Below are 15,267 nucleotides of genomic sequence, written 5' to 3' on the forward strand. Positions count from 1 at the left end.
TTTGTGGAAGGAAACGTGAAGAACACATCAATGCACTGGTAGTCAGTGGTACTACTGCTGCTTGAGGCCAAAAGAGCTTGGCAAAATGAGTTAAGTGCTGATGACTGCTGAAAGGGGAGTTTTGATTACTGCCTCTGCTATTGCTTTTTAGTTTTTCAAAGTACCTTGTTATTTGGGTAATATTCTTTATAATTGAACTCAAACAGCAGAAAACTCATGTTTATCTTGAAACTTCAAAAGATTTAGAGTTTCTTCATGGGCCTTGTACTGCAATGATGCAAATTGTCACTAAAATGTAAAAAAGCTAAACACTGGATGTTTTTCTGCAATCTTTCTAAACAACATTAGGTGTCCTCTGTGTTTGATCTTTTGTCATCTACAACCCACACAAAAGTTTGTCCCGCACAATTAAACCGTGGCCCATGTGGCTCAGCATCCAAGTGTTTTGTCCCTGTACAGAGGGGAATTGAGCGAGGTGCCTTGTTTGAGTATGATCAGAGATGAGGAATTTATTTAGATCTAGTTTGTGACTGGGTGCATCAAGACTGCAGTGGTGGCTGGAGGAGTTGTGTCCCATCAACAAGTACGAAAATGTTTGCTAAGAAGAAAAGACTGCTCACCTTCCAAGAGAAGTAGAGAAATGTTTTTGCCTGGATGTGAGAAGATAACAGCAATTGTCATGAGGTTTACTGTCGGTCGCTCTTGGTATGCTTTCAGCTGTGAGAACGCCTACAAATGGAACAGATTGTAAAGTTATCCTGGCATAGTATCTGAGAGTGAAACTCCTGAAGTATTTCCTTGTAGTTACAAAGAAATGTGGAAATAATAAGGCAGCTGTTGTAGAGGCAGCAGGAGCACACTGCAGTACTGTCTGTAGGCAGTCCTCTAGACCTCGCAGTGGTGATTTAAAACAACTCTGCTTTCTGAGGTTCACTTATAGCAATGCAGTTACTTGGGCAGAATGGGAAAAGAAAGATTTGACTGTAAAGGCACATATTTTGGGTAGCCTTAGCTTGAGTTTAACAGCGGAACTGTCAAAAGAAATTTCTGATAACAGTTATTTTTTATACTTTTACAAAAAAGTTACCAGACTTTTAGCCCATTTTCCTCACTACACTTGACTTCAGCATTTATCTAGCAATGGTGTCCATTGTTTTTCTTTAGATGCAAAAAGGGTCTTTGAATTTGAGAAGATGTTTTGATTGTACATAACACATTATGGTGTGTGCACAGGAGATGCTATCTCCTTAATGCTAAGCCTTTTCAGCATTTTTCAAGATACTCTTTGCACCTTAGGTGAGTTTGGCAAGCTTCTTTATGGGTGGTGGGACAATGATTTCACAGACTGTTACTTATACTGAAGCTTTTTATGATGATGTTTTAACATGAGAGCAAAACAGACTTGTACACATGAAGCAGAGCTTCGTGTGTGACTCATTTATTGGAGAGTAAGTTGCAACAAAGTGTTGATGTTTGCTTCTTCAACGGGTAAATTAAATCCTGTCTAGCAACACCTTATGGAATTTTCTGTAATATGCATTTGTTTTGTATGAGTAATACCCAAACTGAGTTTGTACTTCAACAAGAAATAAGGCGTCAACCCAACCAATGAGGATTTATTTTTTTCTTCAGAAAAATCTGTTATTTCTCAGTTTGTGGTATGCTGTTAAGAGACTGAAATTTAACAAAGGTAGGAGAAGGATTCTCTGTATGAATGACAAACCACAAGATTCATTGATATGCTTTTGTGCATACTTGGAGAGTCCATCATTTTAAGTGGCTTCAAGTTCCATTATAAAATGTCCGTATTGTCAGGGTTTTTTTTTTTAAAAACCTCTCATGATAGGTATTTCAATCCATATCTGAACTGCAACAATGGAGGGACAATTTTTCCTTTTGTAAAAAAAGGCTTGGACAGATTGCAAAAGTATTTCCTTTAAAGGTTTGATTTTTTAGGCTGAGTTTCAAGTTATATTTAATTTTAATTTTGCATATGTATAGACACACAGCATTTTGAATACATTTTGAAATACATTGGATTAACAGTGAACTCAAGCTTATAAATGAGTGCTGTATTTTTAAATCAGTGAAAATGTACTCTGAAGATCAAAATATGCTAACAGATATGCTGCTTGTGTGAAGTATTACTTGAAATAATAAACAGCTTTGTTGCCAAAGTAGTCTAAAATGCCCAAACCACAAGGATTTTGTGTGGCAAAAGTAGTGTTGTCCTTTAATTTTCCCATGATCATCCTGTATTTCCATTCCCAGAGGATACTGGTGCGGCTCCTGTGCAAAACATGGCATTTCCACTTGAGCTAAAAAGCAGCTCCCCATTCACTCTCACTAGCAGTAAGATTTCGATACTATTTTCGTTCAACCTTCAGAAAATGAAAGTTTTAGGAACAGATGGATATTTTGGCTGGCCTAGTTCCAGCCCTGGCCAAATTTCAGTGTGGATAGTTACATTCTGCCTCCGTCAAGCTCTTGCAATGTCAGTTGCTTGTTGGTAAGGGGAGTTTGGGATCATGTCTCTGCTGAGTGGACAAGAATTGGAGAGTCTGGGTTCTATTCTGTCATGTCTTGGACTTTATCTGTGTTATGTCCCTAGATATGCTCTTGAAAGAGATGAGGTGAGCAGGAAAATGAACAGAAATTCTGGGATGACTAGTGCCTTTACCATATTTGCACTGTATAAAATATATAGTGATAACCATCTGTAGGATGACCTTTATGAAACTCATGTCCAAGGGAATTAAATGCTCTTGGCAGGGACTTGCATCAGAAGAAATTTGGATAACCCTTGTGGAAATTTTCTGCAATTTACTTGTTTGGATGGGGCAGTGTGACAACTCCCTGCTTGCCATTTTACTTGCTCTTACTCCCTTGCTTCCACAGTCATGATTTGAAAAGCAGATAAAGCATCTATAACTCAATTCTGTTTACTTTGTAAATTTCTATGGGTTTTCAGATTTTAACACTGATTTTTGGCAAGACTGTGCATGCAGCATTGCAGAGAGTGACCTGCTGAGTGTCTGTGGGGCCATATCTGGATGCAAACTGATTATCTACAAAGAATGTGAAGCAGTTCAGTGGATAAATGGATTTATATAAAAAATCTGTAGTGATTGTTGACATCTTTGTGCCAAGTTCTTAAAGCTGGAGTAACCTGTTCTCAGACTTTATTTTTTGTGTTCAAAGCATTACTAAAATTTTACTTATACTCTTACAGATATTTATTGACATGTGCTGTATTTATCGATCATGTTAATACAAATTTGATGCAGACAGTAAATATGAAACACAGAACAACTTTAGATGCATGAATGTTGTTCTTGGAGCATCCATTTTCCAAATAGTGAGAAAAAAAAGGCAAGGAGGTTTTGAAAATAATTTGCTTCATCTCTTTCACCTCTGTAGCCTTTTCACATGCTCCTAAAGGTATGTGTTTGTTGAAGGTGGTGCTAGGTTTTGCTATCAAAGACAGAATGCAGTATCAGCAAATGTGTGTAACAACCTCTGACTTAAGGCCGTAGGCACTGTTATCACAAAAATAATTTACTTGGTGTGGTGATTGTCAGATATTTCTCAGGAATGGGACTTCTTAAACTCCCCTATGAGGCTGACATGAGATGAAAGTATCCAGCTTTTCCACATCACATACAGGTACATGGTTGAGTAACCTTTGTGTATTAAAGACTAAAGGTTGAGCACGGGAGATGGCATTTCTTTCAGGTACATTTCAGTGGTTTATAAGTATTAGCATGCATCAGCAGCCTTTATTCTCTGGCAGACTTTTTCTTGTCAACACTCCTTAATAATTGAAATCTTTGGCTTATCAGTGCTGACTCACATGTCCTCATAGCTGTATAATTCAGATCAATATTTTGTGACTTGTGGTATGCTGGCATTACGAGTCTTCCACTTGAAGAGAAGTACTGCATGATTCACATGCTTGGGTTTCCTTAGGCATGCACAGCTCCCTGTTACACAAGACAGAGGACTGGACAGACTCTTGCACTGACCAAGTGTGACTGTCCTGCTCCTGTCCTGCTCCTGTCCTGCTCACAGGCAGGATTGAAACCAGTTGTGTGACAGGTTGGGGTAATTTTTAACCTCTGCTAAGGAATCAACATTTTCCAGTACATAAAATGGTTCTACTGTTAAACTTCATTGTCCGACTTGGAGTTGTTGAACCTGATTTTGTGTTTGTTTCATGCAGTTCTGTCGGTGGTGTTGCGGACAGTGGGCGCTGAATCATGAGGTTCTCAGAGTGTTGGTGTAAAATGTTCTGCTTGGAGCTGATGGAAAAATGTTTCCCTGTTCCCAGAGTGAAGTGCTCTCCCCCCACATATGTAAAGGTGTGATGGAGCACTAATGCAGGCAGATGTGGATGGTTCTGGGTCTTGCCAGGAGGAGGGAAACCCTGATGATGCTGTCAGTGGGTTTTTGCCTAACTCAGGGGGTTGCTCTCTGCTGCTTTTAGTGCTATGTTTGTTATATGAAGTTGTGAAACTTTTGCAGTTTATCTGTTGCATGCCTTGCAATTTGAAATGATGTTCTTAAAAGTAAGGTGATGATCATGCAGAGATTAAACAATGAGAATGTATTATAGTTAGCTCTTTAAAAATATACTGTGTATGTGTTGTCTTCGGTGCCATAAACTAAGCTGTTTAAAGTTTTGTTATAAACATTGAACCCTGCTTGTTTAAAATAGCTTGATTTTTAGTAAGCATTTCAGGTTATGCTTAAAAACATCCAAAATAGCTAAAGCATCTGTTTTTAAAAGACAAGATGACAGAAGAAAATAAATAGTTACGAAAACACCACTGATATGATGGAGCAGAGGTAATGAGCCTAATCCATTGCAGGGCCTCTTCCTATGTACTGTTCCTATGTATATGCTGGGAATGTAACACCCCAGCATATTCTTAATGCCTTCCCAGTCTGTAATCCTTGATGTGTTGTTTCTTACTCTGCTTTAAATATTGAAGAAATAGATATGTAGCCCTGAGCTCCAAATAGTATTACAAATGTCTGAACAATGATCCATTGAGAGAGAAGTACCTGTTTAAGAATGTAGCAAAACTTGTCTGTAATAAGCAGATCAAAGAGTCTGTAAACACAAATTAAAAAAAAAAAGAAAAAAAAAAAGAAGAAAGGGTAAAGTGGGTCAGATGCATGACACAATTTTGAGATAAGCTGTTGATAAGCCACTGCTGCAAATATTTGTCTTTGAAACTATTATAAGCGGCTGGCTGACCCAGAAGGGAGCCTGAGGTCACTCTGTGGTTGAGGACTGAGCAGTGGCATCACAGTTGGTTGTCCTCAGGAGAGCACTGGGTGAGGTATGCACTGGGTAATGGCAAAAGCTTTTCAACACTTTCCCTAAAATTCAGAGGCAGTTGATAAACTGGAAAATATTTCTACCTCGTTGTAGATTGAGCAAGGACAAAGAAAATAGATGTGCATTCTGGGGTTGCGCTGAGATGGAAATTGTAGAGAGAAAATTTCCTTTGACATAGGAGCCAGTGATGGTCACCTTCTTTTTCCCTCCAAATGAGGTGACTCATTCAGCTCACACGTGCTCTCACAGGATCCCTCAGCCCACATGGAGTTGTGAGAGCCTTTGAGCTGGATTTGCCCATGAATGACAAGCAGTGTCCATCTGTGTGGCTGGTATCAGCAGGGTGACAGAGACCAGACAAAAACTGTGTGCCAGCCTGATACAGAGGATGCCACTGCAGCGAAATGAAAGAGCAAAAGCCCCAGATCTACCTTTGCCTCAAGGCTCCAGGATGACCATTTCAGCCTGGCCATAGGAATAGGGTATAATTATTTCTGATAATACTCCTTTTTCTACTTATTAAAAACAAGCTTCAGCTCTTGGCTCATATTCAGTTTCTGAAGTTTAGTTCTTGCAATCTAAATTAGACCTGCCCAGTCTGTTTGTGAGGTCAGTGCTCTTGGAGACTGCAGTGGAAAATTGTTTGGAGAGAACTGGGGAGAGCTGGAAAAATGTCAGACTGGGCTGGGGAAAGCTGCTTCATATGGGATGTCTTCAAGGAGCAATTATAAAAATAACACTCTCAGCCAATAGAGCAGAGCAGTGAGTGGATAAAAAATACAAAAATCTGCTCTGTGTTCCAGTACCTGAAGATGTAGAGCTTTTCTATTAGAAGTTTGTGTGGAGCAGAGTGGTTTCAAACAGTATCTCTTCTGAAGAGCTCATAGCTACATATCAGATTTTAATGTTTGTGAATTGGAGATTTGCTTTTTAATACTTACTAAAAAGTATATATTTTTACAACCCTAGAAAAACAAAACTTCTCACCTGTCAGAAGGTGTGCAGGCTTACAGATCTTGCTCTTTCTCTCCTTATGGGTGCTTGGTAGAGAATGTGATGCAATTTCTGTACAAAACAAGTGTGTTAAGGCAACATGCTGAATACCCATTGTCTACTTAGCAGTGTTCTTACCTCACAAACCATTGAACAGGGCAATTTAGCCTGACTGGAATATTGCTGCAGGACACCTGCAGGAGATGGAGTCAATGAGGCCTTCTACAGACAGCTGGAAGTACCCTCATGATCACAAGCCCTCACCACCTTCTTCAACCACTCTGGTATCTTCTGGAAAGACATAACTTGTAACACAGACCAGGAGAGTCCTGCAGAGCACTGGTGATCAGCTTTTGGTACAGGTAGTGGAGGAGCCACTTGTGGACATGGTAGAGTTGACGAACCTGTGTGGAGGAAACAGGGCAGAAAGTAGGATCCCAGCCCTGGATTTCAGGAGAGCTGAGTTTGGCCTCTTCAGGATACTGCTTGGAGGAATCCCATGGGTTAGGGGTCTAGAAGGTATGGGATGGGTCCAAGTGGTTAAACTTCAAGCATTACTGCTCCAAAGATGACCAGAGGACTGGAGCATCTCTTAGGAGTGGACTGAGGGGTCAGGACCTGTTTAGCCTGAGGAAGATGGAGAAGGGATTTTATCAATGTATATAGGTATTTGAAGGGAGGGGCTTCTTGGTGGAGCCTAGCAACAGCACAAGGGGCAACAGGCACAAAGTGAAACACTTTGTGTTTCAAGTGCCTTTGGAAGTGCCTTCTGAATGAGGAAGACTTCTTTACTGAGAGAATGACACATTCTCCTTCTCTGGACATTTCTGGAACCTTCCTGTGTGCAATCCTGTACAACCAGCTCTAGGTGATCCTGATCTCCTCAGCAAGGAGATTGGACTCGAAGATCTCCAGAGGTCACTTTCAACTCCAGCCATTTTGTGATTCTCTGTGATTTTGGACTAACTCTGTTTATTGTCCTTAGGTTAGATTTGGCAAATAACATCTGTAACCCACCACCATGAAAAATTATTTCCAATATATTCTTCATTACACTTTCCTTCAATATTTTACTGTCACTGGAGTATTTCAGTTCTGCTGGAGAATTAAATGAAAAATTGTAGTATAAATGGACAGTCAATTGTTTTGATTAAAATCTCTTGAAGTATCAAGGCATGCAGGTTGTTTTGATTTATATGTGCGTCTGTTTAGCAGTGCACAAGCAGAAAATACCAGTTCTTTTCTTGCTGGCTTGCTGAAAAGTATGCAGCCCAAACTGACAACTGATTCAAGGATTTAAAATGAAAAAAAAAAAAAAGAAAAATTACCATATCACATTCATATGCAGTGCCTTTAATTTGGTTGGACCGTAGGAGATTCCTAATAGCATATCACAAAAACGAGCTTAATTTCAGAATTGCATATCACTAAGTGTAATTTGTTCATCAAAAAGCTATGTGCACTGACCCTGTGAAAAGTAAAACCAAGAAACAAAAAAATAATGCAGTGTTCAGTTTAAGCTGCTGTGAAAATTTGAGCAGGCAGCATGTTCTGAGGATTTACTTTTGGATAAAGGCTAATCTGCTACCAACTTCTGTGGTTGCTGGAGAAGAGGGGCTGCTCTGTTGGCACCTCTAAGCAGGGTTCTGCTGCAGATAGTGTGAAATGCTGGCTGGAAGGAACCCAAGACCCTCTCCTTTAACTGGACAAGGAACCTGATGCAAGTAAATGCCTATAGCTGCAATTAATCTGTATATATACACACTATTAATTGTCTAGTAAACTTGACTGTCTGTCAGCTTCCATCTTTTGTTCTGGACCATTAACAAAGAACTCAGAGTCTGGTTGCACAAGTAACAGAAGCTTGTGTCTACAAAATTTATTTCTGTTGTTATAATCAAAAAGCAGAATTACATAGAGGCAGATTCTAGTTGGTTGGCTATAAGTTTGTGCTTGAGAAACATCACTGTATTTTTGAGGGGTGAGATGTCCTTGATAAAAATTTTTAGTCTGCTTGTTCAGAATAAAATATTGGTTTTTCCATATGAGGAGTAAGCAGAGCATTTGCAGCATTCAGCAACCTTAATATTTCAAAGTAGAGAAAATATATGGAAAATGAACTCTTTGGGAAGGTAGTAGCATCTCTGTGAAAGTTCCAGCTGCTCAATATTGCCGTTTTCCAGCCGCCAGCGAGAGGAAACGCATCATGGTGATGCTGTTGCGCCATGTCAGCAAGCATTGGCAGGGCAGGAAGTGTGGCCAGGGCAGGAAAAGAGCCCAAGAGGAGAAAAGTCCCTATAAGGTATATCCTGTAGGCACAGGCAGGGACCTTGTGTGCCATTTCTGCCCCACAGCAGGAGCCATGCCAGGCGCTGCTGGTGGGTCACGCCGGAGCTGAGCACCCGCGGCCTCCATGGGAGGGCCTGGCTGCCGGTGGTGCCCAGCTTTTGCCAGCTGCCCTGTTCAGCACTGGCATGTTTTAAGCAAACATCTCCATAACACACCAGAGCTGTGAACCTGGATTGAATTTCAGCTCAGCTGTGCCCCTTCTCCATCTGCTTCTCCCAGGCTGGTGGCTTGGATAAGCTGGTGGCCTCTCATACACCTGCCACAGCAGCATTGTCCCCAGAGCTGCCGGATCCTGGCGTGCCCGGAGGTTTTGCCCATGAGGAGCAGTCTGAAGTGCAGCTGCTGTGCATGTTCCATGTCCATGTTCCAGTCCAGTCATCTGTGCTCCACACCACTGCACCAGGCACAGCCAGGGCATCCAGGACCCAGGGGAGAACCCTGCTTTGGAGCTCAGGAAGGGTACCAAGGGTGAGCCCCGTCATCCATCTCAGGTGCATCCCAAATGCCTTGCTTTCCCACTGGAAAATAAAAGAAGCAAGGCGAGTGATAGAGGGAATGGCAGAATAAAAAAGGATGCAGTAATAGAGAGAAAAAAAGTAAAGAGAATGACGAATACTTCTGGTTAATTGTAACTGTCCTTATACAGAGACTCAATCTCCCTTTTGATCAAGCAGTAAGCAAAAAAAACCTATTTGGTATGTCTTGTGACCAAGTCTGAAACTTGTAGGAAGAGAAAGTAGCCAGAGCTCATTCAGCCAAAGCAGAGGGCACATACAGAAAAGAAGGAGTTTGCTTGAAAACAATTGTCTTTGAGTAGTAATAACTACCATTTCAAAACATTTGATTTTCTCAGTAATTTTTTGACCTGACATTTTGCTGCTGTGTATGTATGTGTATATATACATATAAAAATAATCAGAAAAAATAGACTTTTCATTTGTGCTATTTGCCTATATTCAATTTAATACTTTCTGTCAGGCTATTGTAGCTTGGGAGCCAATCCATAGACATGGCTTTCCAGAAGCAACACTTGCTCATGGAGAACTGTCACAGAGGCTGCACCTTGCCAGCCAGTAAACATTGCTAATCTAGGTGTATTTTCAGGAAAATAATTTGAGATTTCCTATTATATCTGGGGCAAATGGGAGTTTTGTTCTAACCCCAGTGCTTGTCCGGAGTTTGTTTGTGAACATCTGGTAGCTCCAGACATGGGAGAATTGGTGCCGATGCTTAAAATCTGCTGATATTTGCTGTTTAGTCATTGTCTGAGTGTGTGAACATGGTGTGAACTTTGCTTCATGAAAGTGGCAGAGCGAAGCAAATAATGAAGTATACAGAGAATTTAAACTTCAGTCCTGAGACCATGTTAATTTTTCACACAAAAAACTAAGTGTTTGCTCAAGTAGTGTGCTGGGGTTTTATGTTTATGTTCCAGTTATGATAATTATCTGAACTCTTGTTGTTAGGGTTACTGGACAGGATACTTAAGAACTTTTAGTTTCCCCTGCTGTTAAAATCTTACATAGTATGAAAACCCATAACTTGTTTTAGGATGGCAGTGTTAACCAGCAGCACTTCTGAAAAACGTTAACAACTACCAACCTGTCTCTCATGTACTAATGCTCTGAGTTGAAACAAATATGCGTAGTAGAAAGCTTCAAATACAACAAGCATTTTGTGTTCTTAAAGTTTTTTCTTGTTTATGTGGAGATGTTGACATCTAGAAGAGCAAAATGCATTTAACTGACAATGTGTCTCTTCTCTCTCAGATTACAGAAGTTTGTGGAGCCAAGCGTGTGGGTTATTTTGGTCCTGCTCAATTTTATATTGCTTTGAAGTTAATTGCAGCAGCACAGTCAGGGTTCCCAGTACGGATTGAGAGTATTAAGAATGGTAAGTAGCAAATTTTGCTTGCAGTGCTATGCACTTGTTTCTCCCTTTCTTCAATGCTTTTAAACTTTCCATGGTGGTAAACTTTCTTCTTACATTTCTATGAACAATTTTAAGGAGCAGAGAAAGAGTGGAGGGTAATGTTACATACTCCAGGTGAGTGGTGGAAGATTGCAGAGAATTACAGACACAGGAGATCTGAGATGACATCTCCCCCTGGAAGAGGCATTACAAAGGAGCAGCAGGAATGACAGATGATCAGTGTGTGAGATGCATTTCTCTCTCACCTGCAGCCTCTAATCTTGTCAGCTGTCCAGAGTGAGAGCTGATAGCTGCTTTGGGTGGAGGCACATCGAGGGGGGACATGGGCAGGTCAGGGAGTTGCTCTGTGCAGGCCAGATTGTCACACTGATCTGCTTTAGCAAATAATTCTGCTGAAATAAATGGGTAGTGGCGATAAAATCATGGTGTTTACTGTGAATAGGTGTGAAAATTTATATTAGATATATTTTTGAACAGTTTTATTCTTCCCAATGAATTGACAGTAATATAAAATGTACCATTTTTGGTGGAGAAGAAAACTTCTTGAAATAGTCTTATCTAACTCAAATATGAAGAGAGAAAGCAGGTCCCTTTCAGCTGTGAAACCTTGATAGCAACTTGGAAGGGGCTCAGTGTTCTTGCTTCAGTGATGTGCACTGCCTCAGCAGGGCTCAGGCTTCAAAACACAGGGCTTTTTGCTTGAGCTGGAACAGCTTGGAACCCTTATTTTCTGTATCCTGGGTGGGCCTTGAAGCCATGCCCTGAGGCTGTGCTTGCACCATCCCACTGGAGGAGGAAAACAGCCAGCTGCAAGATCAGAGAGAAGGCTGGAAAGGCAGCACCTGCTCACAACTCTGCTATCAGCTCACTGCTCCCAGCACAGCTTCTCCTCTGCTGTCCCTGATAAGGGCAATGAAATGTCAAATCCATGTGCATGTTAAGGCACAGGGAGAGGGTTCCCAGGTCTGCCCCATCCCAGGGAGGAAAGGTTGGAATGGCAAGCACATGGTGACCTGGTGAGCTGAGCTCCTGTGGTGCAGAGCTCCTGGCCAAGTGCAGGGGATCAGATGCAGCTGGTACAGTTCAATTCAGTGCCTTGCTGGAGCAGGAGTTTGAACCAAGGGTGAAGAGGGGTGGCCTGGATTTGTCTGTCAGTTTTCCTTACAAACAGCTTGTGCACTCTCTCTTGCATTGCTGTCCTTTTTAAAGACGTTAATTAAAAAGAAAAATAAAACCCAAACAACAAAAAACTCTCAACAAAATAAATTAGAAACCTGGACTGAGATTTACTCTGTATGTTTTACAAGTCCAGCATATGCAAATAATCCACAAATACGACTGAAAACAGGTACTTACAGTCCTTGTATTGATATCCTGCTTACTTACTGTTTCAATAAAATTTCAATAAAACTTTTTCTAGTGCTAATTACGTTTTCTCTTGAAAATATATTATGAGTGCCTTTAGAGTGAAGTGAGTAACATGTACCAAATTCCAATTGATTTATTTTTCTCATGGTTGTAGCTGTAGGTGTAAAAGATTATAGAGGTGATGGACAAATAACTTTACTTGGTGTTGAGCCATCTGTTAATTTTAATTATATTGATCTTTTAGGGTGACTGTGCACAAAAATAAATGGTGTATCTGCAAAATAATTGGGAATTGTCTTAAAGAGTGAAAAAGTGTCAGTCTCTTGCTCAGCACAGCAGATGGAATGTGGGACCTTTTGACACAGCTGTCTTTCTAGGCCTTGGTGTGATCTCTGAACCCTACTATTTTTGATTTGTTCCTTTTATGATGGCAGCATTGAGGATACTGTGATCCTGACTGATTAATTTATCCATCCCACAGTTTCTGTGGGAAACTATTCTTTTCATTACAGGCAAGGTTTTGAAGGCAGGAAATTAGTTTGCTGCTTGCTTTAATAACATGCACAAGGCTTATTTCTTTCTCTTTGCATGGAGAGATTATATATTAAATTAGTGAATGTAGCTTTGTGTAACATTCACATTTTTATTAAGACATGAAACAATCAAAGGAGTCCCACACAAAAAAATGCTACAAAATATAACTAGCAGTCTTTTATAGATAAACTTTTCATTGGTTTTACAAGATGATACTGCTTAAAGTGCTTCTTATGTTCTGTAGTCTCAATTGAATTTTTCTCTCTCTTAATACAGAATTGCCTCTGCCACGATTTATGGCGCTGAAAAATGACACTGAAGTACGTTACGGGACTCCAGCAGAATTCCATGGAGTTAAATTTCAGGGTCCACATGGAACTTTGGAAAAAAATTCCTACAAAAGAGCAGATGAAGGGGACAAACAGGTAACAGCCCTATCTCCTTCAGGCCGACATGTCATTATGGATCCTCTTTTTGGGTCCAGCCCTGTAGATGATTGCACTCACAGGGGCTTACTCAATTTTCCAGTACTATTCAGGAGATGAACTCCTGATGTGCAAATAATCCCCATCATGTCTGTGTTCTAGTTTTGATGCATTCCAGTTGCTTCCCTGAATAAAATTTTCTATATGAGCTTGTATAAAGCTGTCAGCTCTGTAATACTCCGTGTAAGTTCTTTCAGTGTTTTCCTCCTACTTAATCCAACACTGTTTCTTGGAGAGGAAGCATGAGAAGCAGCAAATAGAAATCTGTCTGTGAAAGAGAGCAGGAAAGTGAGTGATTTCCCATGGCCAGTATGGTAATGGACTAATTGTCCTTACTCACTCTAGAAATACTCAATTGGAGATGGGGTGTTCAATCATGAGCCACTATTGTTGGGTGGGGTAAGGACCCCAAGTTTTCTTTCATTTTTTTATCTCCCCAAGGAATGGTCCAGAAGATGTCTGCTTTACTTTTTTCCTGAGTGAAACATTGTCCCAGCATCTGTTGTTCTGAGATGCCGGTTTAAAGAAGCATCCAAGGGACATTCATATTACCTGTATTTAGGAGAGTAGAGAGCACTTGTTCAGATACAAGGAGCTTCACAGTGCTGCATAATTTTCCTAAAAACTGATTTGCATAATTTTCCCCAGGCTTAACACCTTCTCCTTTGGTACTGTATCAGGTCATGTTGTAAGTGCCTGGTGGAAGCACTTTTATCTTCCCAAAACATATGCCCATGTATATCACGGGGTGCGCTGCCATCAGTAACTGCGTTCCCAGCCTGAGGTCAACCAGCAGGAGTGAGCTGATGACAAGATACACAGGTGGAATAACAGGATCAGGAAGAAGGAACATGTTTGCCTGTCCTCTGTGTACTGACACCCAAGCAGAGCACTGCCCTCAAACCCCTAGCTCCATCTGGATTATTTGTGTTGCGTTATATTTTCCTCTTTATTCAATAAAACCTTTCAGGCTTACATCCTTTTCTCAAGCAATCTTAGTAAATCAAAGGAAAGAGGAAGCTTTAGGATAATTACCCAGTGATACTTAAAAAGCCACAGTGTTTAAAATACTGATCCAGAAATGTATTTTAATTTTTTGTACTTTTTTTTTTTTTAATGTGAAAAATTATATCCCACAAAGAATGCACTCATACTATGTAAATTCAAAGCTATCCACTCACATTGAGCCTTCTACATATACTACTTCAGGCATCTTTGGAAGTAAAATACATTGAGCTGACCATTGTAAAGCTTTGTTATAGCACTGCCATGCTTTATCCCTCAAAGGCTCAGTACCAAAGCCTGTCTTGTCCGTTTTAATCCTTTTCTTGGAAATAAAGGGCTTGAGGATGCTGCACTGTTTTTTTCTTGTTTGTCCATCATATTGTATGCACTTCTACCATGTTGCAATATTACTTGGTTGTTTCTTACAATTTTTGTCTCAGACTTGTGTTTTGTGTTGGTGTGTTTTTGACATAGGAGCCCAAGTCTCCTCCGATGTCTCCAATTTGCTCACCTCCTGCTTCTCCATCTACTTACCAGAGAATACCCCTAAGTTATGGATATGGTAAAGCAAGAAGTGGGCTGGAACAGCAGCATGGAGGTAGGATAAAAATGGCAATGCACATTGTATTCAAATATATTTTCTTTTTTTTTCCCCTTATGAGAAGCATCCAAATTCTAAATTGCAGTGACAATCAGCCTAATGATTTTAAAATTCAATTAGACTCATGTTTTGAGAAATTATTTGATCAATATATTTTGACTGTTCAATCCTGTCTTCCTATTCACTTTCTGTTAAATTAGATTTATGTCTGACTGCTCACAAATGCTATTACCTAAGCTCTGACAAGGGTTTGCAATATACCCCAGTGGCAGAGAGTCTGCAAGGATTGTCAAGAGTGCATGATGGTTTTGGTTCATTAGAGGGCAAGAAAAGCCTGCTCCCTATTTCAGTTGACACATACTAATTTTCAAATTTGAAGTGAACCATCCTTTGCAGAAACGGATAATATCATCTGTGGCTTTGTAACAGAAATAATAATAGGATGAGAGTATAGAAGCAGTCCCACAGTGTAACTTCAGCAATTCAGACAAAAATTAGGCACTGCATAGGTTATTCTGTCTCTCATTTTGGTGCCATTAGAGTAGGTGGGAAAAAATTCAGATTTTAATAAGATGCTAAGGGGCAGAAACCAGTTTAACTAGGGCTTACAGGTTCCTCTTAATATAAAGCACCTGTGCTCTCATAATTGCAGC

At 40.3% G+C, this 15,267-nt stretch overlaps 1 protein-coding gene across 2 annotated transcripts in view; it reads left to right on the top strand.

Moving 5' to 3' along the window:
- Positions 1–15,267, top strand: part of REPS2 (RALBP1 associated Eps domain containing 2) — a 93,534-nt gene that overhangs the window by 24,397 nt on the left and 53,870 nt on the right. For both annotated transcript variants that reach the window (XM_030281452.4, XM_030281457.4), the window contains exons 2-4: positions 10,459–10,582; positions 12,800–12,948; positions 14,488–14,611. In XM_030281452.4, the coding sequence (XP_030137312.4) occupies positions 10,459–10,582; positions 12,800–12,948; positions 14,488–14,611 (397 nt within the window). The remainder of the gene's footprint in view (positions 1–10,458; positions 10,583–12,799; positions 12,949–14,487; positions 14,612–15,267) is intronic.

This window comes from Taeniopygia guttata, chromosome 1 (assembly GCF_048771995.1).
Source record: "Taeniopygia guttata chromosome 1, bTaeGut7.mat, whole genome shotgun sequence".
Lineage (NCBI taxonomy): Eukaryota > Metazoa > Chordata > Aves > Passeriformes > Estrildidae > Taeniopygia > Taeniopygia guttata.